Genomic DNA, 22,504 nt, shown 5'->3' with positions numbered 1-22,504 from the left:
GACATAGTATGAGGACCAGCGGGGGATGAAGCCAGCAATCAGCAAGGACTTAGCTCTAGAAATCAAGGCTCTGGCAAGCCAGGAAAGGGGGAGGAGACAGAATAGAGAGGGCCACTGATGGCTGAGCATGCGGGCTGCATTCCTGTGACACATACAAACAGGTGTGACCCGTGGGTCAGATCCTACCAAGAATTCAGACAGACATAAGGATTATTCTGAGTGGGCTAAGTCAAGGAAGGCATCGTGAAGATGAGTGGGTCACAATCAGAGTCTAGAAGAAAGAGTGATTTGCTTTCAGCCTTTCAAACATAAACATTTTATTATGTAAAGGCTCGTGTTTTGTAGTGAAATTGGAAAATGTAGGCGGTGTAGAAAAGAAAAGCAATTCACGAGGATTGGGTTGACTGTTGCTGGATTTTGGTGCAGCCTCCTCTTTGGGCCTCTTGTTTAGAAGGCATTTACCTGGGCCTGTCACATCCCTGGATGAATGTCCACAGCCACTGTCAGGTTCTGTTGCTTGTGTGGTAAGGGTGGAATGTGGTTCTGGGGTGGCCCAGAATCTGTAGGAGGCCCAAAGGCTAGCTAACAAAGTGGATTGCAGGATATGTCTTGATCTAGGGTCCTCAAACTTCTCTTGGACCCCACTTAACTGAAGTAATGCCCCTGTTCCTGCCAGAGTGGGGAGGTTATGGCCCCCTGGGCAGATTCTCCCCTTGATGGCATTGTACATATACTAGCATTCAATGTCCGGTCCAAGGTTATCCTCCCTTTCCTTTCCAGCCTGTCCCTCAGGTAGTTATCACGGATGCCCACTCATTTAAAACACATCTGTTGAACAAAAGCCCTCTGACACTGTTCATACCTGGTAGTGCCAACTCGCAGAGGGGTGTGAATGATTCATTGCTCACCTTTACCTGACAAGGCTACGAACTCAAGTGTCTGTCCAGGCTGGGTGATTTGGAGGAGATGGAGGGTGGATGCTGCAGGGGCATCTCTGTTGTACACAAAGAAATGGCTTCCTGCACAGGCCTCGCCTCTGAGGCTCTCAGCGTACACATGGTGGAGGCATCCATCCCAGGGTACCTCTGAGCTGTCAGCATCTGCAGAGGTAGGCTGAGACCTTACCTCTCTTCTTTTCTGCCGCCCCCCCCCCACACATTGCATAGCCACATTCATAACATGTTGCTTTGGTATATGGTTTCAAACGTCCTATTTCTATCATTCTCTTGCTATGTCTAAGTCATAAGTTAAACTTTATGGCATGTATGTGTGTATAGGATAAAGCATGTTGTGTGATGACAGATACTAAAGGAAGAGATCTAAGCATTGCAGCCTCTGGCTTAGAAGTGGCAAGGATTCATGGGTACCCCAGAAGCACAAGTCTAAGGGGTGTGTGGCCCTGGTCCCTCCAGTGCCTTGACTTCAGACTTCTAGACCCAGAACTGTAGGAAGGGCACATCTCCAGCATTTAGGCTAGTTTGTAATGTCAATTCTTTAAACTACTATGGGCTCCTATGATGTAGGTTCGAGGGGGCGGGGTGGGGTGGGGGATCAAGCCAAGGACAATGCAGACAGAGCCAATTCCCAGTCAGTCCTGCAGCTGCAAATTCTGTAGGGACTGGATACAGCAGTGAGACGAGACCCTCTTCCTCAAAGAGTTCACATTTCCAGTAAGTGGAGGTAGAGAAGGACAGAGTAGGTAACAAATAGCCACAGGGTTGTGTGCACTGCTCCCCCTGATACATGGAGGGTAATTTCCTGGGCCCCCCAGTAGAGGCCTGTTTAGACTTTCCAGCAGACAGTCTAGAACCCTGACTATGCAGTGTTTTCGTTGTCCCTACTAAACTAAATAAACTTGCATGCTTTTCACTTTTTAAAAGGAACATTTACAGCCAGGTGTGGGGTTCATGCTGTTAATCCCAGCACTAGGGTGGCAGAGGCAGGCAGATCTCTGAGTTCAAGACCAGCCTGGTCAACAAAGCGAGTTCCAGGACAGCCAGGGCTGTTATACAGAGAAACCATGTCTGGAAAAACCAAAAGGAACATTTATAGCCTCTCTTTGGCATTGCCAACATCCCTCCCTATTCTTGTGCTTTGGAGCCATGGTAAAGTGAAATAAAGCTACCTGGACATGGTACAGTGATCATCACCAGAGTGGATCTGATAGCTGGGACAACTACTAGGTTACTGCTAGGCAGGTAGCATCTACAGCGAGGACACATTGCTAGACAAAGAGATGACTCAGGCAGGTTACTGCTAGGCAGGTAGCATCTACAGCGAGGACACATTGCTAGACAAAGAGATGACTCAGGCCCAGGTGAGACTGTGTGGGATGGAACTAGATTTACTCACATTACTCAGCAAGGTGTGCCATTTGGAACTCACAAAATGTTTATTTCTAGAGGTTGCATGGGTTGGTTTTAGACTAGAGTTGGCTGTAGGCACCTGAAAATAATGGAAGACAAAACATGGCTAAGAGGGGACTACTGTATATTGAATGGTTAAAGTGTAAAGGAGGGAGGTGTGGGTGGGAAGGACAATATACACAAATGACGGGTCTCATGTTTAGATCAGGGTGGTGGGGTCCTGTGGAGAAGGTACCATTTAAGCCAACACAGTAGTTCTCATCTCTAGCTGTGTCTTAGGACTGCCAGTGAAGCTTCAAATAGAGCAAGAACAATAAGAGGACCATAGCGGAGTCCCACTGCTGATGGATTAAATTAGAATGCCTGGGGCTGGGGCTCTGAGGTCTCTCCACAGGAAAGCTTCCCAGGGGACTCTAAGGGACACTAGCCCAGGGACTGTGGTGTCCAAGGACTGCCAACTATAGCACTAAGAGTAGAATGGAGAAAAGAGCTCACACTGCAGGCAAGGTCAGAGCCTTGCACTACTGGGGTGACAGAGACCTGTCCCCTCTGGGTAGCTCAGTGACCTTTGGTTTAAAGAGGCCTTGAGGTCATACACCTTTATCTCGTGTTTCTGGGGCCACACTTTCCCCCATTCTCTTTTCTTCTCTGCTTGGAGTTGCCCTATGGTAGTCTTGCTTCTGCAGAGCTAGGGGTTTTTCTCTCCTCCTCTAGAGTCTCAAAGGCATAGTCCCAGGGTGGACCAGCCAGTGGGTATGGTGCCTGGTGAATCTCAAATTAAACAAGATGATAGCTAAGCGGGGAGGCTCTCTGCTTGCTTTACTTATGCCCAACTGATCTTGACCCCAGTTGCCATTGGTTATTGTTTCCTAGGAGAAAAAAATTCCTGAAAAAAAATGTAATGAATGCTTTTATAGAGATTGAGAAAGACTTCCTCTTTCTCCCCACCTGAGAAACAAGAAGGAAAAGATGAACCAAGATTAGGGGCAGCACACCGTCTCTTACCATGCCAAGTGGCCTCCCTCTAGGCAGGGCAGCGAATCCATCTACAGGTAGGAAAAGTGAAAAGTTTCTGCACCCCGATAAGCCTCTCCACCGATGCAGCAATCCAAATCAGACAAAATCAAACCAAATTGGAAAAAGCCCACGTCTAATGGATACAATGCTCCCAGATGATATTCCAGCCCCCAACCCCCTAGAGAGGATACAGAAAAGAGAGACCAGAAAACCATCTGTCTGTTCTCTGGGGTGGGGGCAGTTTAAATACCCTGTGGGAGTGGTCTTGAGCATCTGGGGGAGTGTGTTCATTTGGTGGGCTTTCTGAGATACAGTAGGGTTTGGAGAGAGATGCAGGAGGGGGCTTGGGGCGGAACTTCCACCAGAAAGCCCAAGAAATGACTACCTCTCCCCGAGAGATGCTCGAGACCACTCCCACAGGATATTTAAACTAACCCCCAAAGAACAGACAGGTGGTTTTCCAGTCTCTTTTCCATCTCCTCTTTGGGGGGGTGGGGGCTAGAAAATCATCCAGGAACATTGTAACCATTAAAGGTGGGCTTCTTCTAATTTGGTTTGACTTGGACTGATTTGGATTGCTGTATTGGTGGAGAGGATTATCCGGGTGCAGAAATGTTTCTGTTCTGCCTGTCCCATTGCCGTTTAGTCCCAAATAAACACACAGTCTTATATCAATATAAACTGGCCAATGGCTTAGGCTTCTTACTGGTTAGCTCTCTCTTAATTATTAACCCATAGCTATTAATCTATGTATCTCTACGTGGTCTTGGCTTACCAGTGAAGCCCGGGCCTCTTTCTTCCTTGGCAGCTACACAGCATCTCCCTGGCCACTCACTCTCTACCTTCCTCATCTCCCGGCAGTCTCCTAGTCTGACAGCCCTGCCTATACTTCCTGCCTGGCGGCATCCTGTCTATTGGCCGAAACAGTTGTATTCATCAACCAATAAGAGAAACGTGTATTCAGAGCATACAGAGGGACATTCCACCAGCCCAGAAACCTTTCATCTGGAAGTTCCACCTGAGTTGTGAGGCCCCACACCCCCATTCACCCCTAATCCACAACCATGGCAGCCCATGGAGCAACCAGCTGATGTCTTCACCTTTCTCCTTCTCTCATCTGCAGCATGTAGTGTGTCTTGTCCGTGTCTCTCACTCACTCCAACCATCATCCTACAGTCACCACTACTGGCCTAGATTGGACCTGGGGAGCTGGAGGAGTCCAGATATGGAAGTGTCTCTGTCCCAGAGGCTGGTAGCTGTTCTGTGTTTTTTCCCTGGGATAGCCTAGCCCCAACCCCAGGATGCCTTTCCTGGTAACCAGCCTGTTACCATGTGCCCTGATAGTTTGTTCTGTGGGTTTGTGAGCAACTGTGGAAAATGACCCCCGTAGTCACTGCCAGGGCAACACAGAATGCTTTTGTTCTCTGAGTGACTATGGGGCTAACAGACCACATAACATAGACTCTTGGAGTGGGCGTCCAGGTTGCCTATGTGGCCTTGGGCTGGTGATTCCGTATTTTTGTGCTTTAATTCCCTTCTCTTAAAGGCAAACACTAACCTCATAGGGTAGTTGTGCGGCTGAAATGAATGTATGTAGGAGCATAAAGGAATATATTATATATTATATCATTTTCCTTTGTGCTGCCAAAGATAGGATCCAGGCCTTGTGTTCAAGGAAAATCACCCCCCAGTTTCAGTGTGTTTAAAATAGCTCTTTAAAATATTAAGTTAGTTAAACTAGAAAATATGGTAACAAAATAAACGCAGGCCAGAGCATTTATTGTTCTTTCTTGGGAAGGAAAGGGATGTTAGATGAAGAAGTTCTTGATTGGCCAGTTTGGATAACCCCAGGGACCACTGGAGTGTGGGGACTGTCCCAAGTCACCCCTTAGCTGTTCCTAGGGTAACCAGAGCCTGCAAGGGTGAGGGGGCTCTCACTTGAGCAGTCTACATGGAAAAGTACACACTGAGGTAAGCTGTTGACTGTCTGTGGGACTTGTCTAGCCCAGGGGGCGTCTGAAAGGCCACAGATAACATCATGACAAAGGCATGCTTCATCAAAAGGTCCAGGTCGGTTCAACTTCGGGAAGAAATGATGGCTACTTGAGGCAATGGGTGTGTTACTCTGCCTGCATTTGATTCACAGGTATATGTCACATGACCCCATTAATCATCACAATTTGTCATGTTTAAAAACAAAAACAAAAAACAAAACCATGGGCTAGGGGCTAGCTCAGTCATTGAGTATGTACAGGAATGAAGCCTGGGCTTGGATCTCCAGTTCCCATGCCAAAAGCTGGACAAAGTAGCACACACCTCCAATCCCAGCAACAAAGAACTGGAGACAGAAGGATGCTGGGCTTGCCGGCCAGCCAGCCTAGCCAATCGGCAAGTTCCAGGTTCAATGAGAAACCCTGTCTCAAAAATAAGGTGAATATTGAGGAAGTCACCCATTTCACGCCCCCCCACCCCTGTGTGTGCATGTACATGAACATAGAAACATATGCATATGAATTCTCACATACAGCTCAAACTTTTAATTACGGTAAGTAAATAAGACATGCTCCAGCCAGGCATTGGTGGTGCATGCCTTTAATCCCAGCACTCGGGAGGCAGAAAAACAAAAAACAACAAAAAAAAAAAACATGCCAAGTGGATCTCTGTGAGACCAGCCTGGTCTACAAGAGCGAGTTCCAGGACAGCCTCCAAAGCCACAGAGAAACCCTGTCTCAAAAAACCAAAAAAAAAAAAAAAAAAAAAAAAAAAAAAAAAAAAAAGAGAAAAAGAAAGACATGCTCCATATACCAGTAAACATTTGGAATAAAGAATAAAAGTACAAAATATATTTAGCTGTGCATTCTTAATTTTGAAGCTAGGTCTATGGGTGTTGAAGCCTTAGGAAGGTGTGTTGGGGAGAGCATTAATTTGGAGGGTCTACTACTGTGCTGGGGTCTCTACCTCCCCTCAGAGGCCTCGTCCCTGGTGTGTGAGCTGCTAGGCTCTGGAGGGCTCAGGGAGAGGATCTGGCTCAGGGCTTGTCCAGCAGCAGCAGCTTAGTTCATGACAGAACATTTTTGTGTTCCTCTCAAGAAATCAAACATGTACAGGCCCTTATGTACTCTGGCCTCAAGACCCTCCCTCTTGTGGTCTGTTTTGAAGGAAAAGATTTTCACTCTAAAGGACAAGAGCCACAAGAATGGACAAAAGAGACATAGCTGATGACACCCCTGCATGGTGAAGCTGGAGGCCCCAGCAGGAGAAGCTGGGGACTCTCAGGGGATGGCAGGGGTGTGTCTACCTCTGCCCTTTTCTGCTCTTTCAGCCTGTCCTTTCCAAAGGACTCCCCTGGGGTGTCAGGCTTGAGGTCTGCTTGAGACTGGGAAGTGAGAGATCTTTGGGGCTCTGTTCTGGCCCACACTTCCCAGAGCAAGTGTATAAAAGGGGCAGCTCAGGGTCAAAGTGCAATGAAAGTTCAGAGAACAGGACCAGAGATATCCCCCAGCTAGTAGGAGAGGCCAGTACCTTTGTCCCCTCACCAGCAGCCCTTTGGAGTTAACTTGACACAAACCTATACATATTTGGGGAGAGGGGATCTGTTTTGGGGTGGGGTGGGGTTGAGACAGGGTTTCTCTGTGTAGCTTTGTAGACAGGCTGGCGTCGAACTCAGAGCCGCCTGCCTCTGCCTGCCAAGTGCTGGGATTAAAGGCTTGTGCCACTACCGCCCGTTGGGAGAGGGAATCTTAATCAAGAAAATGCCTCCATAAGATTGGCCTATAGTCAAGTCTTAAGTAATGATAAATGTGGGAGGGGCTCTATAATAAAGCAAGCTGAGAAAGCCATGGAGAGCAAGCCAGTAAGCAGCATTCTTCCATGGCCTCTGCTTTGATTCCCGCCTCCAGGTTCCTGCCTCAAGTTCCTGCCCCGACTTCCCACAGTAACAAGAGTGTGACCTGAGAGTTGTAAGAAGACATTTCTGCCCCAAGTTGCTTTTGGCCCCAGTGTTTTAGCACGGCACTAGAGACCCTAAGACAGATCCCCCAGGACTCTTGTAGCCATCCTAGTGCCTGAGGTACTCCCAGGGTCCCTGGATACAGCCCCAACTTTACTCCCCGACAAAGGCCTGTCTTGGTCTGTCCAGGCTGCAGTGGCAGGGTACCACACTGTGTTCTGGAGGCTGGAAGTCTGAGTCCATGGTGCCAGCATGACTGGAGTCTGGTGAGGGCTATCTTTCAGCCCTTTCACATGATCATCTCATGGCAGCAGAGCCAGGAAGCAAGCTCTCCTGTTCTTCCTTCTTACAAGGCACTGATCCCATTCACAAGGGCCCCACCCTTATGGGCTAATCATCTTCCCAAGGCCCTGCTGCTAAAATCCTTACATAGACGATGGGGATTTACTGTATGGAGGTGGAGGATACGGACATCCAGTTTATAGCATGTCTGCCTTCTCCTTCTGTCTCCCAGCATCCTGTTTGCTGACATCGAGGGCTTCACCAGCCTGGCATCCCAGTGTACTGCCCAGGAACTGGTCATGACCCTCAATGAGCTCTTCGCCCGCTTTGACAAGTTGGCTGCGGTGAGTCACCCTGAGTGTGGGCTACAGGGTTGCCTGGACTGGGCTGTCACGGGAGGGCCTTAATAAGGTTGAGGGCATTAATCCCAGTCTGCTCTACTGGGTGGAAACTGGTATTGAGCACCTGTGCTGGGTAGAAAAATCTGTCAGCCTGCAGAGAGTGTCCTCATGTCCCACACCATCTCTGGCAACACAGTGGGAGACATTACTCCCAGTTGTGAGGTAGTTTGAAGGGGCCGTCCACTGACATAGGGCACAGCTCTGTTTATAGACAGGGTGCTAGACTAGAATGTGGAGAAGAGTCTACTGTGGACAGGGGCTTTCTGGGGCCACTGAGGTTGCTAGATGGGTAGCCTCCCATCACTGAGCTTGAACAAGGTAGATGGACACATGATTGCCTCCTGAGCGTTGGGTAGACCTCATGGCCACCTGCCTCCCACTGTCCCAGCTTCAAGGAGTAGCACAGAGTCAGGCAGCTAGTGTAACTGATGACTAATGGTAGCCTATCTCACTTCCAGTTAGGCATTGGTGGTGCCCCTCCTCCATGCCCTAGTGGCACCTGTCTCAAGGCTGGCAGTGGTCACAGGTGCTGGACTCTATTCACTGTTTGGCATTCATGTGTTTGCTGGCATAGCCGGACATTCCTTTTGATAAACATCTCAGTCAGGCTGAGGGTCATATGGGTTTCTGGCTCAAGCTCATTTCTGCTGGCTTCAGTCTTTTTTTAAAAAAACTAAGAATCAAAACTGTTGATAGAATTACAAGATTCAAGGGTATGCTCCTGGGTTAAGGGGCCCAGAGATGCTTGCCCAAGCCAAAAAAAAAAAAAAAAAAAGGAAGGAGAGGGAAAGGAGCTCCTAAGCTTGGGAGGCTGCAGTGCCTGTCCCCTAGTCATTACCCTCCCTGTCCCACCGCGCCCAATAACCCTGGCTGTGGCCATGCCCAATTCTCATACTGGAACTGTGCCCATTTCTCTAGAAGGCAGTTCACTTGAGGCATGGGTGATTCCTTGTTTTTTATTTCTTCCCCTCCCACTCTCTTTCCCACTAGTTTGGATTCTTACAACGAATTTGCTTTCCAGGAGAATCACTGTTTACGGATTAAGATCCTCGGGGATTGTTACTACTGCGTCTCTGGGCTGCCTGAAGCCAGGGCTGACCACGCCCACTGCTGCGTGGAGATGGGCATGGACATGATCGAGGCTATCTCGTAAGTGCCTGCTTCAGGGAACCAAGCCACAGTCTGCATAGTGACTGATGGGGGCGGGGATGTGGTGGGAGGCACCCAGGGCCCCCTGCTAGGCTGGTGGGCAGTTCTGTAACTCAGCCCCCACCCCTGCACCAGGGCTCCTTTCTTTCCTGGGTGGGGCAGCTTTCCCAGAGGAGGCATGAGGAAGGGAGGCTGGCTGCAGGAGAGGGAGAGCTGGCCAGAGTGGCCATGCCTGAGCTAATGCTCTGTCCTCTAATCTACCACTTCTCACAACCCCATCCCCGATGTAAAGCGCACTAGCTCCACTCTCTCCTAGGTGGGAGAGTTCGGCTCTTGTGGGCTAAAGAGATCTCCTAGGATTCGATCGCAGATAATGAACCCTTCTGTGAGCAATAGCCGAAGGAGCCTGGGTCAGACTCGGTTGTTACTGGCCACGGAAGGAGCCCATCATCACTGAAACAAATATGCACAACCTAAATGACATTACCAGCTAGGGGTTGGGTCATAGAAAGTGTCCAGTAACTTTGCACTCTAGAAATAGCCTATATGAGAACAAAGTAAAAAGATGGGCTTGGGCCCATTTTTTGGCACACTTGCTTCTACTGACCGTATCCTGCATGAATGGGCTACACAGTCATGCCCAAAGTCCAGCCAGTGCTAGGAGGGGAGGCCTGGCCTCTCTCTGCACTGATAGACGGTGTGTTAACTGGACACACAAGGTAAGAGGCACAAGCCCCTGCGGGGAGGAGTGGGTGATTCCACTGAGGGGACTGAGAAGCCACAGGAAGCAGGTAGCTCTGGAGAAAAGAGAAATAGTAGAATGAAGAGTCATTATCCGCACCTAAGATAGAAGGGACCATTCTAGTACTGATGCTTGACGATTTGATCCCAGGGCGACAGAAATGAGGGAGTCCTGAGTCTTTGCTGCAGTTGGGCAGAGTGGAGGGCAGGCGATCTGACAGGTGGGATTGGGGGCGGACCTGGTGGGGGTGAGCCCACCCACCAGACCAAGCTAGACTGCCAGTCTCAGCTTGCCGAGTATCAAGGAAGGCTAGTTTCTAAAGTGCAAACTGGATCCACTGTTCCCCAACCCCTGAACCTTTTTCTGCAGACCCTAAGCAGGCTGTGAGTCCAGATACAGTTGGAGAACCCCCCTCTTCTGCTCCCTCAGCGTGGGAGGTTATAAGGGCCTACCTAGGACTGGAATCCTATCTTGGTGCTTGTGATTGGGACTACAAATGCCTGGTGGTTCAAGGAACAACTTAGTTCCCTGCACTTTCCCAGACTTACCTCTTCCTACGTCCTCCCACAGTTGTGACCCTACCCGCCCCACCTTCATGTAACCCATTTACCTGCCCATCTTCTGTGTCTTGCTAACCTTGAGAGAGGAGCCACAGCATTAAATCCAATCAATCAACATCGAGAAAGCCATTCCAGTCTACCTTGCCTCCAGAGCATTGTATGATTAGGGTTCAGGGCGACTACATATCCCCCATTGGCTCAAGAATGCACTACAGTACGTTTACAATTTTCTGAGCAGTCTAATTGACAGTGGCAACGGTAATGGACTTAGTTGGGTAGATGGGTTGGTGTTGGGGTGGCGGAGTGCTTCATTTTACTGTGCAGCACACTGCCACCTTGTGGCCAAGACAGAAACAGCACTTCTCTGGTTAATCTGAACAGGCACCCAAACGTCTGCCAGTCCCCTTCAGGTTAGGCTGGATCAGAAAGAAATGCCTCTTTGACCCCTGCGCCTCCCAATTCCCCTTTCAACCCCAGTCCCTCTTTCCAGCCTCACCCCTGCTCTATATGCCTAGCCCCTGACCCTATCCCAGCCTTACCCCTGCTCCATCCCTAGGTTGGTCCGGGAGGTGACAGGGGTGAACGTGAACATGCGTGTGGGAATTCACAGCGGGAGAGTACACTGCGGCGTCCTTGGTCTCAGAAAGTGGCAGTTCGACGTATGGTCTAACGATGTCACACTGGCCAACCACATGGAGGCTGGTGGCAAAGCAGGGTGAGTGAGGGCTGGGTTGGTGCAGGCAGGAACCCAAAGTTCCCTTCTCACCCAGGAGAGACTTGTGAGGTAGGATTGGAGTAGGCAGGATGGAGGAGCAGGCATGCTGTGGGCAGGTGGGAGTAGAGATGTCTTTAGTGGGGGTTCTGAGGCTAGGTGTAGCTGTAACTTGCTTGTCTAACATGCATAACATATACAAGACCCTGGATTCAGTCCCCAGCATGGAAGGAAGGAAGAAAGGCAGGAAGGAAGGCAGGAAGGAAGGAAGGAAGGAGTGGAGTTAGCAAATTATTCATAAGTCATAAGGAATATTGTCTCAAACATCCAAGTATTTCATTGGATGACAAATGGTGGCTTGTGAACTATGGTAGAGAGCCCCCTATTTCAGAAGAGAGAGACTAGTTTCCTACAGGTCTCAGAAGTACCAGCTGGCATGGGATATGTGGGCAGAGAGAAAGGTAGGGCCAAGGGATCGATGGGCAGGGGTGAGGTAGGGATCAGGACTCAGGTGTGGGGAGACACGGTAGACAGAAGCAGTACAGATAGTCTTTTAGGGGCAGCCAGGAGAAGCAGTCAGTGACTAAGAGGGACCTGGATGTCAGGCTGGAGCTAAGAGTGTAGTGGCAGGAACCATTGCTGGCTTCTGAGCAGGAGTGACTGTGAGATCAGAGGCACGTTCCTTGGGTAGGCTCACCCATGCTAGGTGAGGTGTGGGAGGGTTGGGTGGTGCCATTTGAACCAGAGCTAGAGGCCTTGAGGTGTGAATGATCTCGAACTGCCGATCTGCCGTTCTCACCTCACACTTTCTGCCCCCCCCCCCCCGTAGACGCATCCATATCACCAAGGCCACACTCAACTACCTGAATGGGGACTATGAGGTGGAGCCAGGCTGTGGTGGCGAGCGCAATGCCTACCTCAAGGAGCACAGCATCGAGACCTTCCTCATCCTGCGCTGTACCCAGAAGCGGGTTGGTGGGCAGGGCCTGTGGGGCAGGGAGTTGGGGGAGGTAATCTTTTGGATGGGAACCTTTTCTGTTTTTTCCTTGAGGAAAGTTACGAATTCTTTAGTGTTGCCTCCCAGTCTCTCAGAAAGGACCTGAAAGCGAGTGAGGTCCTACAAAGCTGATGGGGGAGAAGGGATATTTTCATTCCACATTGGTTGGGGGGAAAAAAATTCCAACAGGCCTCAGATCAGTGAGCAAGGGTGCCCGAGGGGGGCATGGAATGGAGGCGAGCGTCCGAGGAATCACTATCTGCCTTTTGCTAGGTGGCTGTCTTTTCTCATCTCTCCTCTCTCCTCTCTTCCCTATTCCCAATCTCGTTCTCACCTCCTTGTTTTCTCATTCCCTTTCATGGTTGAATTTGTTGATGTCTGCTTCAGGTTGCGTCTATGGGTGACGGCTTGTTAAAAATTTATATATGTATTTATTCTCTGTGTATTGTATGTGTGTGCCATGACATGCGTGTGGAAGTCAGAGGACAACTTTCAGAAGTCAGTTCTCCCCTTCCACCATGCTGCTCCTGGGGATTGAACTCATATCGTCAGGCGTGGCAGCAAGCACTTTCACTGGCTGAGTCATCTTGCTGGCCCCTATGTCTTTGTTTCATGAAACTGTCTTCCTTTTAACTTTCTGGTTTCTTTCTTCTTTCCTCTTTGTCTTAGCCCACATCTGCCAAAGTATAAAAACTGAATTATTAGTAGACCTCAGTGTTCTATTTTTAATAATGTCATGTTCCGTGTTCTTAATTTCTAAAGCAAATGGAACATTTTCTGTTTCTCCCCAAATTAGAACACCTTGCTGTCCTCCCACTGAGTGAATCCAGTGGCCAGTGCCCTCTGGTACAGAAAAGCTCCCTGTTGCTTAAGGAGTTGATCTGAAAACAACAGCTGTATGTAAGCACAGTCCAGAGAGCCCTGGACAGAGGCAGTGCGTTTCTAAAGAGAGGCGGGGCAGAAAGGACAGTACCCATCTGTCCTGTCCCGAGACAGATAGCAGGGGGGCACCTCGCCCTGCACCTGAAGAGAGGTCCTGACTGCAGTAGCCTTTGTATAGTGAGCTGTATCAGACACTACCCAGCAGCAGCAGCAGCAGAGGGAGGGAGGGGGTGTCAGGAGAGCAGCCCTTTGGGACCATCTCCCAAACATTTGCTTGTTCATTGACCAGATGTGAATGAGCTGAGACCCTGTCAGCTCAATACCCTCCTTCCTGTCCCTGCTGCACAGGCTTCTAGCCTCCATTGTACCTTCCAGCCTTGGGCCCTCTGGGTCTTGGTTCCCCCAGTTGACAGCTAGTACAGAAGAGATGAAGTAGAGACAGACAGTGTGATATCCCCATCCCTGGCAGTGTGAACCAAGGAAGGATAAGTGTCCCCCTAAACCCTATGTCAAACATCTACCTCCAGTGCCCATTAGGAACGATAGAAAGATAGTTGGACAGACAGGTACTTAAGTAGTGTTTGCAAGTAGGTAGCTGGCTGCGTCTCTATGTACTTATACGACTTGCCATCTCTGACTTTCTTAACTTGGTGACAGGTTTCTAGGAGCTAAGGTCTATTTTGCTGATAGACCCTGGGAGAAGTAGATACTGGAGTTCAGGGCCCTTCTTCCTCCATCAGCCTCTGGGCACCTTCAGCTCTGGTTCTACCCTTCCTTGAAGCTATAAGCAGACCCTAATAGGTACTGAACCCCCACATTCCAGTGAGTAGAACCTGCCAGGGATGGAGACCATGGGTGCAAGCTGGCCTGGCTACCTGGGGGACTAGAAGGGAAGCTCAACCCTCCCATGGAGTTATCCCCCATCCCCCCATTAGAGACGGAGGGCAGGCTACACGATGGCAGGCTGCAGTGCATCTCTTGGGACTTAGGGAGATTGGCCTTTGAGTGGATTAAGAAGACCCAGGAGAGAATCTTGTGCTCAGACTTTTAAGGAGCACTTCTTGCATGCGACAGGTGTCCCTACACCTCTTGCTTTCTCATGAGACCAACTCTCATAATTATCTATGCCAAGCACTGGAGACTTGGGGAGAGCAGGTTTCAGGGCTGTACAAAGGCAACTGTTTCTCATTCTGCCTGGCCAGTTTCTTGTTCCTGGAAAGAGAGAGAGGGTCTGCCCACTGGGGCTCTTCCCATGGCTTGCCCACACACTGAAACATCTCTGTTGTTCTTCAGAAAGAAGAGAAAGCCATGATTGCCAAGATGAACCGCCAGAGAACCAATTCCATCGGACACAACCCACCCCACTGGGGAGCTGAGCGCCCCTTCTACAACCACTTGGGTGGTAACCAGGTGTCCAAGGAGATGAAGAGGATGGTGAGTGTTTGGCACATGATGCTCCTGGGTTGGGAATGAAGGCTGGCCCTGGGGTCACAGCCTGAGGGAATCTAGAAGAGAAGGAATATGAATATGAAACTCCCAACCCTGGCCTGGTTCTTCTTCGTGAGTCCTGCTGTCCCATGGCTCGGGGACATAACAGTAGTGCCCTTCCCTTCCTCCTGACAGAGCTCCTGGTGCAGGCTGGCCAGACTTGGGTACCACCACTAGGGCCTCTAGCAACGTTGGTCTCTCTCGCTGGTGAGACCCCATGGGGCTGTGTGGCACTGACCTGTCTGGCCCCTTCCAGTCCTTAATGCCTTTCCTGGGTGATTGAGAGCGCGTTCCTCATTTTCCTGCTCAGAAACCATCCCAGTGCTTTTTGGCAAGTGCCTGGTGATGGCCCCCTCTGCTTCTGTACTGAGGAACTGGGTCCCTGCTAATACCAGCCTTCTAGCAGGAATGTCAAGCTAGAGGTCACACAGCCACTCAAGGTACTGTGTCCACTTAGGGGATACATGCTCCCAGCCAACCCCAAATATAATTTAGGATGCATTGCTGGTTTGTAGAGAAATGAGAGGGGTTACTGGAAGCCAGGTGCCAATGGTAGTACTTTCACTTTCTGCCTTAGACCTCAGCTCCCTCCCCTGGGGGACACTGCTCAGGTCAAGGCCACCTGGTTCTCAGATAGAAGTTGTCTACACTGAAGGAGGGCTGGTGAGGCTCAAAGCCAAGAACAGGGTGTATGGTCACTCTCTGAGTAAGCTGGGGCAATACAGTTCAGGTATGTAGATCAGACTTAGGTGAAGCTAGAACCAAGAGGATGAGACAGACCCCCATGGGACTAAAGCAGACAAAAGCTAGTGGCCTGAAGCAAGGGGCAGGTTAGGGACCTGGTGGCTCCACTCCTTGCCAGCTAACAAATAGCAGGTGACACACATAATATAGCCAGAAAAACAAAAAAACAAAAAACGGAGAATCCTGACATCCATTTAAAACTTCCAGGGTAGATAAATACTGGTTTTACACTGTCACTATGAGAGAGAAGACAGGAGGGGGCTGGCCTTACCCAGGGCTTTGAACGTGGTTGTCCACAGGCCTGACCACGTGCCAACATGACTTGCAGCCACTCTGTCCTCTAGGGTCCCCCACAAAGCAAAGAGCAGGTGTCCACGCTTCCCTGTTGCTGCCTTGGCTCCATAATCAATGTCCTACAGATTCTGAGCCCATTTGAACAAGGGTTTGGGGCATTAGGAAGACAGAGGATATGGAAGGGAATCTAGAGTAGGAAGAGATAGCAAGAAAAGGGACTTAGCGAGGTACAGAGGAAGAAGGGGAACTACCAGCAAGCCTGGTGGGAAACCACAGTCTCTGTCAAGTCCCAGAGGTCATTTTTCAGTGACATTTGGAATAACTTGCAACCTCAGTAATTTCCTAGGCAGCCTGGACTGTGAGCACTAGTTTGGCAGGCGTATTCATCACTGTTAGGACAAGGTGCTCTGGAAGAATTAGCAGTAGGGGCTGTGACTGGGGAAGGGATGGCTCCAGAGGAGGCTGCGCCTCCGGGGAGGCTCCTGGGTGTTAATTGCTTCACCCAGCAGGGGAGGAAGATCTTGAAGAACAAGGTGCCCCATGCTGACTGGGCACAGTGTTCCCTGAGGATACTGGCATCAAAGCCTCCTTTCCCCAGCCCCACCTGTCCCGTTGGGGGGGGGGGTTCTGGGCTTGGTATGGAACTGCTTCCAGCAGCTGTCCTGACAGGCATTGGCTTGGCATTAAAATTCCCAGAAATCTTTGAGAATGATGCAAAAAGAGCACTTCTACCTAACTTCTGGCACATGGGTGAGTTCAAAAAGAAAAAAGAAAAAAAAAACAGCATTGAAAAATAAACAAACCCAAAGCAGTCCACTGAAGGTGCATGGTTAGGAGTCAATGAAGCAGTAATAGCAGATAGGTACTAATCCGCAGCCAGCAATTTAATTCTTTGGAATCTTTATCGAGCTCTTACTCAGCTTGCCAAGTGCTGGGCTGGGCTGGGCTGGGCTTCTGTGCTTGAATGCATCCCTTGTCAAGGCTTTAAGGTTGTGTGCTAATAAATGGCTTACAGGGAAAAGTGTGTGGCCTGAGCTTATATGATTAATCCAAGGAAGCTCTCTGCCTACCTTGCTGGGATGGGGTCAGCAGGCTGAGGGAGGTGAAGTGACCCTGTCTTGACACTAGCGAGCATGGACAGTGGGGAATACCCAGTTCACTAGACTGAGGTTTAGGTGCCTGGATGGATGGGTGGGTGGGTGGATGTATGGATGGGTGGGTGGGTTGCAGTGGTACAGGTGGAAGCCATATGTGATCACGGTCCTCCCCTGAGCCACAGTCCAGCCTGGCCTGTCCCTAATGGCTGTGCTGAGCTGGTTTAAGGATAATGGTGTCTTCTATCCGGTTGTCACCATACTACCTTCAGTGGATCCTGAACTGCCTCCACCAACATGGCATCCAGCTCTCTGCTCAGCACAGGGAAGAAAGTGTATCCTCCACAGAGGCTAGGAATAAGGCACTCGGGGTATTTTTGACCTGTAGAGATGGGCTTGTATATGTGCAGCACCATTGTTCCCAGTTGTACAGTTAGCTAGTTGCTGGCTCATGGAATGGAACTCTGGTCTTGGAGGCTCATGGCGGCACTTTGTAGACAGCTTACCTGTCTGGCTCTGCTTCTAGCTATGCTGAACCCGTTGAGGGTCATGAGAGAACACACATGGGCCTGTCCCCAAACAAAACACTCAGCTGAGTGGCACCTACTTTTACAGCTAGGAGGTTGACATGAAATAAGCTCTATAGTCTAAAGAGAGGGCTGTGTGATTCTCAGCGGGTGAGGACAAGGGTCTGGCTGGTCTGGGCAGACAAGTGATTGTTTGGCAGGCCATCCCAGACTAGGTATAGGCACCCAGGTGCGGATCAGAGTGACAGCATGGGACCCCCTAGAGCCTGCTGTGGTCCTAGGAGCCTTCTATGTCACAGGGATGCCAGGTCTCCTCAGCACCAGCCCTGGCTCATGAGGAAGTCCCCTTTGGGGGCTGCCATGCCAAGTTCTCAGCAGGAATGAAGGGGGGCAGGGATGTTTGGACTTCTGGTTCACTCAGTACTGGCCGAACCCCCCATTTGCTAACTGGTGCTCCACACAAAGTCCTCCTCTGTTCCTGATCTGGCAGTCTGTGCTTTACCTGGAGGTCTAGAGCTTCTGGTCACTTTCACCGCCTCCCACCACAGGGAAACCCCTCCCCCAATCCCACCACAGCAGGCAGACCCCGATATCTCTTCTCTTTGGTAATGTTCAGTTACCTCTAAGGAGGGCTCTGTGGTTGGCATTTGTCTGTGTGGGTCTCACCCTCCCCCTGGGCTTGCAGACTTGAGCCACAGAAAAATACTCAGACCCTGCAGGTGGCATATGGGCTCCTTGCCTCCTAGATCAAATCAACTCTAGCCTTGCAAGAACACATTGGTCCCTAGATCCACATTATGTGGTTGTAGGTAACCACCCCGTTTGGGGTGGGAGGCTTCTGGTTTCCTGTGGTTTTGTGTGATCAGTGTGTGTGTGTGTGGGGGGGTGCTGAGTGTGCACATGTGTAAAATTCTGAGCAGCTCAGCAATTTCTGTTCAAGCCATGGCTCAAGGGGAAGGAGGAGCGGTCCAAGAAATACAAGGAGTCTCGGTGGAGGACGTGGGCATTGTGCCAGTGGGTAGAATGAAACCACGATGCACCCTGGCATCTAGCACCAAGTCTTTGCCTTAGGGAGGACCCACTATGCTCACCAAGTGAAGGGAGGAGGCAACTGTCATCCCCTGTTCATCACAGTGGTCAATGGCAGAGAGCCATGAGATGCAGCCACCTCCATGGGCTCCGTGACCACCGCAGGCCTCATGTCCTCCTTGCTCACTGTTCTTACCTTCCTCTTTCCTTCTCTTTCAGGGCTTTGAAGACCCCAAGGACAAGTGAGTAATATGCCTATGTTCTTCCTCCTTTTCTGTCATGTGACAGATGTTGAGCAGTGGCCCAGGAGGCTGCGCTCGCTCTCCATGGCTCCATCAGGGAAATGCAGACTTTGCACACTGGTGGCAGGGTCTGAATGTCCCCAGTGTCTGGAGGGAACCGTCTCTTCCTGCTCTTGTGCTTCCCATTGCTCAAGACTGCCAGACTGTACTCAAAGACCAGGTTCCACCTTGAGAAATTAATGTTTAAATTCAGCACTGTAAGCATGCTTCCCAAGAGGGTCCTACTCCTGGTTCAAGTGGCAGTTGGACCATAGTCCCTGTCTAGGAGTCCTGCCCACCAGTCTTAGCCTTAGTGTGGGGATGAGGAGACAGCTAGACAGTAAAGAAAGAGGTTTATCTGTTGGAATAACTATGAAATCTTCAGCCAGGCCATGGTAGCACACACTTTTAATCCCAGGACTTGGGAGGCAGATGCAGGTGGGTCTCTGTGAGTTCAAGGCCAGCCTGGTCTACAGATAGTTTCAGGACAGCCATGGTTACACAGAGGAAACCCTGTCTCAAAACAAACAAAAAACAATGAAATTTTCAGTGGTAATCTACAATGCCAGCAAGATCCTCTGAGACTTGGATACCTTCTGTCATGTACAGTTGAGGTCATAGCCTGGTCTCAGTCCCCACTGTCCCTTCCTTGGTAGCTCTCAAGGGGTCTGTCAAGTGTCTCTGGCCAGTCCAGATGGCCATGCAGAGCCACTCATATGACAATGTCCCTAGGTGTCAGCCTGCCTATATCTGCCCTTTGCTTTCCAGGAATGCCCAGGAAAGTGCCAACCCTGAGGATGAAGTGGACGAGTTTCTGGGCCGGGCCATTGATGCCAGGAGCATTGACAGACTACGGTCTGAACACGTCCGCAAGTTCCTCTTGACCTTCAGGGAGCCCGACTTAGAGAAGAAGGTATGGCACCAGGAGAGATGGCACCGGAAGAACCAGGACAGGGCACTGGGCACAGCCCACAGAACGGCTTCCTCTCACCTCCAGAGCCAGTGTCCTAATCTGTGATGCCACACTAGAACCCCAGACAGAATTCTGGGGACATTTCCTTGGTTGAAAGAAATACATCTTATCATTGCTGTGCCTCAGTTTCCTTATCTGGAAATATTTACCTCAGGGTGAGCACCAACTGAGTTCTGTCTGTGTCAGACACACACAGTGGCGTCTACCACACAAAGGGTGTGTTGTAAATGTGCTCATTACATTGCTGTGACCATCGAGCCATCAGGCCCTCTAGGTGATCACTGGAAGGGCGTGGAAGCTCTTTTCCCTTCTTAGATTGTGATCGAAGAGCCCAATGGGCCACACAGTGAAGTAGTGACAGGCTACTAGGCACTTCCCTTTGCCCTATGTCCCACTGTGTACCAGCATCTAGTTGAAATGGTCTTGTAGGAGCCGCTGCCAGCTTTAAGTGAAGGCAGGCCTGGTTAGCAAAGCACAACTAAGGGAAAGGAAAGTAGACGTGACCTTTGTGTCCCTTTCAGGGTGACCATGCCAGCATGTGTGTGGCTGGTTGGTGTCAGGGCAGGAGGTGAGACTGGGAGTTGAGACCTTGAAAAAGGCATGGGAGCTCCCTGAGTAAGAGTGAGCAGTTGCTGGAAGTAGAAACCACAGCAGTCTGGGGCCCATGTGGGTGATGATTGTGGCTGTAATTATTATGAATTATGTTGACCATGGGTCAGCCTGCATATAGTGTCTGGTTGGCAGTCCAAGTTTCAGTCACTCTCACACAGGCTCTACCACGCGGGCATTCACACTGACTGTCCTCCATCTAAACCCAGATCGGGTCTCCATGTGTTCTCTGGCCCGGGCTAGGGTAGGTACCTTGGGTGACTAGAATTGTCTGCAGATAGTAGGTGGGTCCACTAGAGCTCACCGTCATATCCCCCTCTCAGTACTCCAAGCAGGTGGATGACCGATTTGGTGCCTATGTGGCCTGTGCCTCGCTTGTTTTCCTCTTCATCTGCTTTGTCCAGATCACCATCGTGCCCCAGTAAGTACCCCCCCCCCCACTTACTTTCTTTCTGGCTACAGGGTCCCCAGGGTGGGAAGGGAACAGAGGAGGAAGTCTGTGCTGGTGTTCAGACTGGGAGTCAGAATTCCTAATTTCCTCTGTGGATCTAGGAAGTCAGGGGTCCTGCCTATGGGCTGGGGAGTGAATGCTCCACCCCCGGGTAGAGACTTCACTGGGCACTTCTCAGCTGCACAAGACACCGCTTTCTGCCATGTCATCCTCTCATACCTGGTTGAGTTACCCAAAACATCTGCCACTCTGGCTTCCTTCACTTAGATCTTACACACACACACACACACACACACACACATGCGTGGTGTGTGTATCTTACACCTTTAAAAGGCTTTTTGTTTTTAACCACTTGAGTATTTCAAAGGAGGGGTGTCAGGAAGGCTTTTAGCCAGGAGACACACCCGAGCCTCTGACAAAGGTTGCCCGGCTCACTAAGGGCCACCTGGAAGCAGACAGAGGGCTTTTGAAGTGAGGCTTAGATGACAGTCACTCATAGGAGTCACACCTAGAAGAGCTGTTATCCTATTCACATGCATATATGTGCCTTCACGATGGGTGTGTTGACATGTATACATTTTAATTCTTCACTATGAAATCACTCAAGCACATGAAAGTCACACAATCAACTCCCACCCCTTACGTAGAACAATTGTTAATATTTTCCAGTATCTGTTTCAGTTAATTTTTTTTTTTTTTTTTTTTTTTTTTGAGACAGGATTTCTCTGTGTAGCCCTGGCTGTCCTGGAACTTGCCCCATAGACAACACTGGCCTCAAACTCAGAGATCCACGTGCCTCTGCCTCAGGAATTCTGGGATTAAAGGCGTGCTCCACCACTGCCTGGCCTTTTTTTCTGATTTTTAAGAATAAACTTACAACCATTTCTCCCTGATAAGCAATAGATATCTGTTTTAAGAACATTTTCCCCCATACGCATAGTATCTGACATATCAAATAGAACCAATGGCAGTTCCTTCTATCTCCTCAATCCATTTCAAATTCCCAAAATGATTTCCCAGATGTCTTCCCAGTTTATAGCCAGGGTCTGCTTGGGATCCAGGGTTCCATGTGGCTCAGCCTTCTAAGCCATGTGTGATCTGAGGTGTCCCCACCCAAACTTTTTCTTGTTGAGATAATCGTAGGACCACTGAGAGGCTGTAGGAGTTGCATGGTGAGCCTGCCTATACCTTTTTCATGCATCCCTCCTGGTGTTGACAGCCTCCTTCATTGAGATGCAGTGGGCACAGCCAGAAACTCACATGGTAACCAGCCAATTCTCATTTTCTCAGTTTCCCCTTTGTGCCGTTTTTTCTGTTCCAGAAGCCACACTGCCTGGGATCCCACACTGCAGTTAGCTGTGTCTATCTCTTTCCTCTTCACAAGTCGGTGATAGTTCTGTAGTCTTGCTTGTCTTTTGTGACCATGGCTATCTTAATGAGACCCCAGCCAGGTGATTTGTAGAATGTTTTAATCTGGGTGTGTGTGAGGGCCTCCTGACTGGATTGACATTGCTTTGAATAACATTCTCCCAGCGTGGGCAATGTGTCCTCCCCAGTGTATCTTAACTAGAGGAGGCACGTCTTACCCATTTGCCCTCTTGTAAACTTTTTAAAATTACATGTACATATTTGTGTGAGTGCACACACACACACACACACACACACACACACACATTCATGAGCCACTGCATGGAGGGCAGAGGACAACTTTCAGGTGTTGGCTCTTTTCCTTTTACTATTCGTGTCCCAGAGATAGAACTGGGGTGGTCAGGCTTGGTGGCAAGCACTTTTATCCACGGAGCCATCTTGCTTGTCCTACTTCTGCCTTTTTAACACCTTTTATTTTTATGGCATTTGTTGTGTAAAGATATTCCTTTGTGTGTGTCTGTTGACTGTCAGAGCACCTCAGGTGAAAGCCAGACATTGGCATCTGGCTACATCCCAGCTGAACTGCTTA

The 22,504-nt window shown here is 49.9% G+C and overlaps 1 protein-coding gene across 1 annotated transcript in view; it reads left to right on the top strand.

Moving 5' to 3' along the window:
* Window positions 1-22,504, top strand: part of Adcy5 (adenylate cyclase 5) — a 139,693-nt gene that overhangs the window by 100,360 nt on the left and 16,829 nt on the right. The window contains 8 exon segments of the mRNA XM_027412774.2: window positions 7,847-7,958; window positions 9,037-9,164; window positions 11,023-11,181; window positions 12,008-12,149; window positions 14,351-14,491; window positions 18,453-18,475; window positions 19,283-19,427; window positions 20,420-20,517. Of these exon segments, the coding sequence (XP_027268575.1) occupies window positions 7,847-7,958; window positions 9,037-9,164; window positions 11,023-11,181; window positions 12,008-12,149; window positions 14,351-14,491; window positions 18,453-18,475; window positions 19,283-19,427; window positions 20,420-20,517 (948 nt within the window).

This window comes from Cricetulus griseus, chromosome 4, assembly GCF_003668045.3.
Source record: "Cricetulus griseus strain 17A/GY chromosome 4, alternate assembly CriGri-PICRH-1.0, whole genome shotgun sequence".
NCBI classification, from domain to species: domain Eukaryota; kingdom Metazoa; phylum Chordata; class Mammalia; order Rodentia; family Cricetidae; genus Cricetulus; species Cricetulus griseus.
Note: the sequence above shows the minus strand (reverse complement) of the source record. Positions and strands in the feature narration are given on the sequence as shown.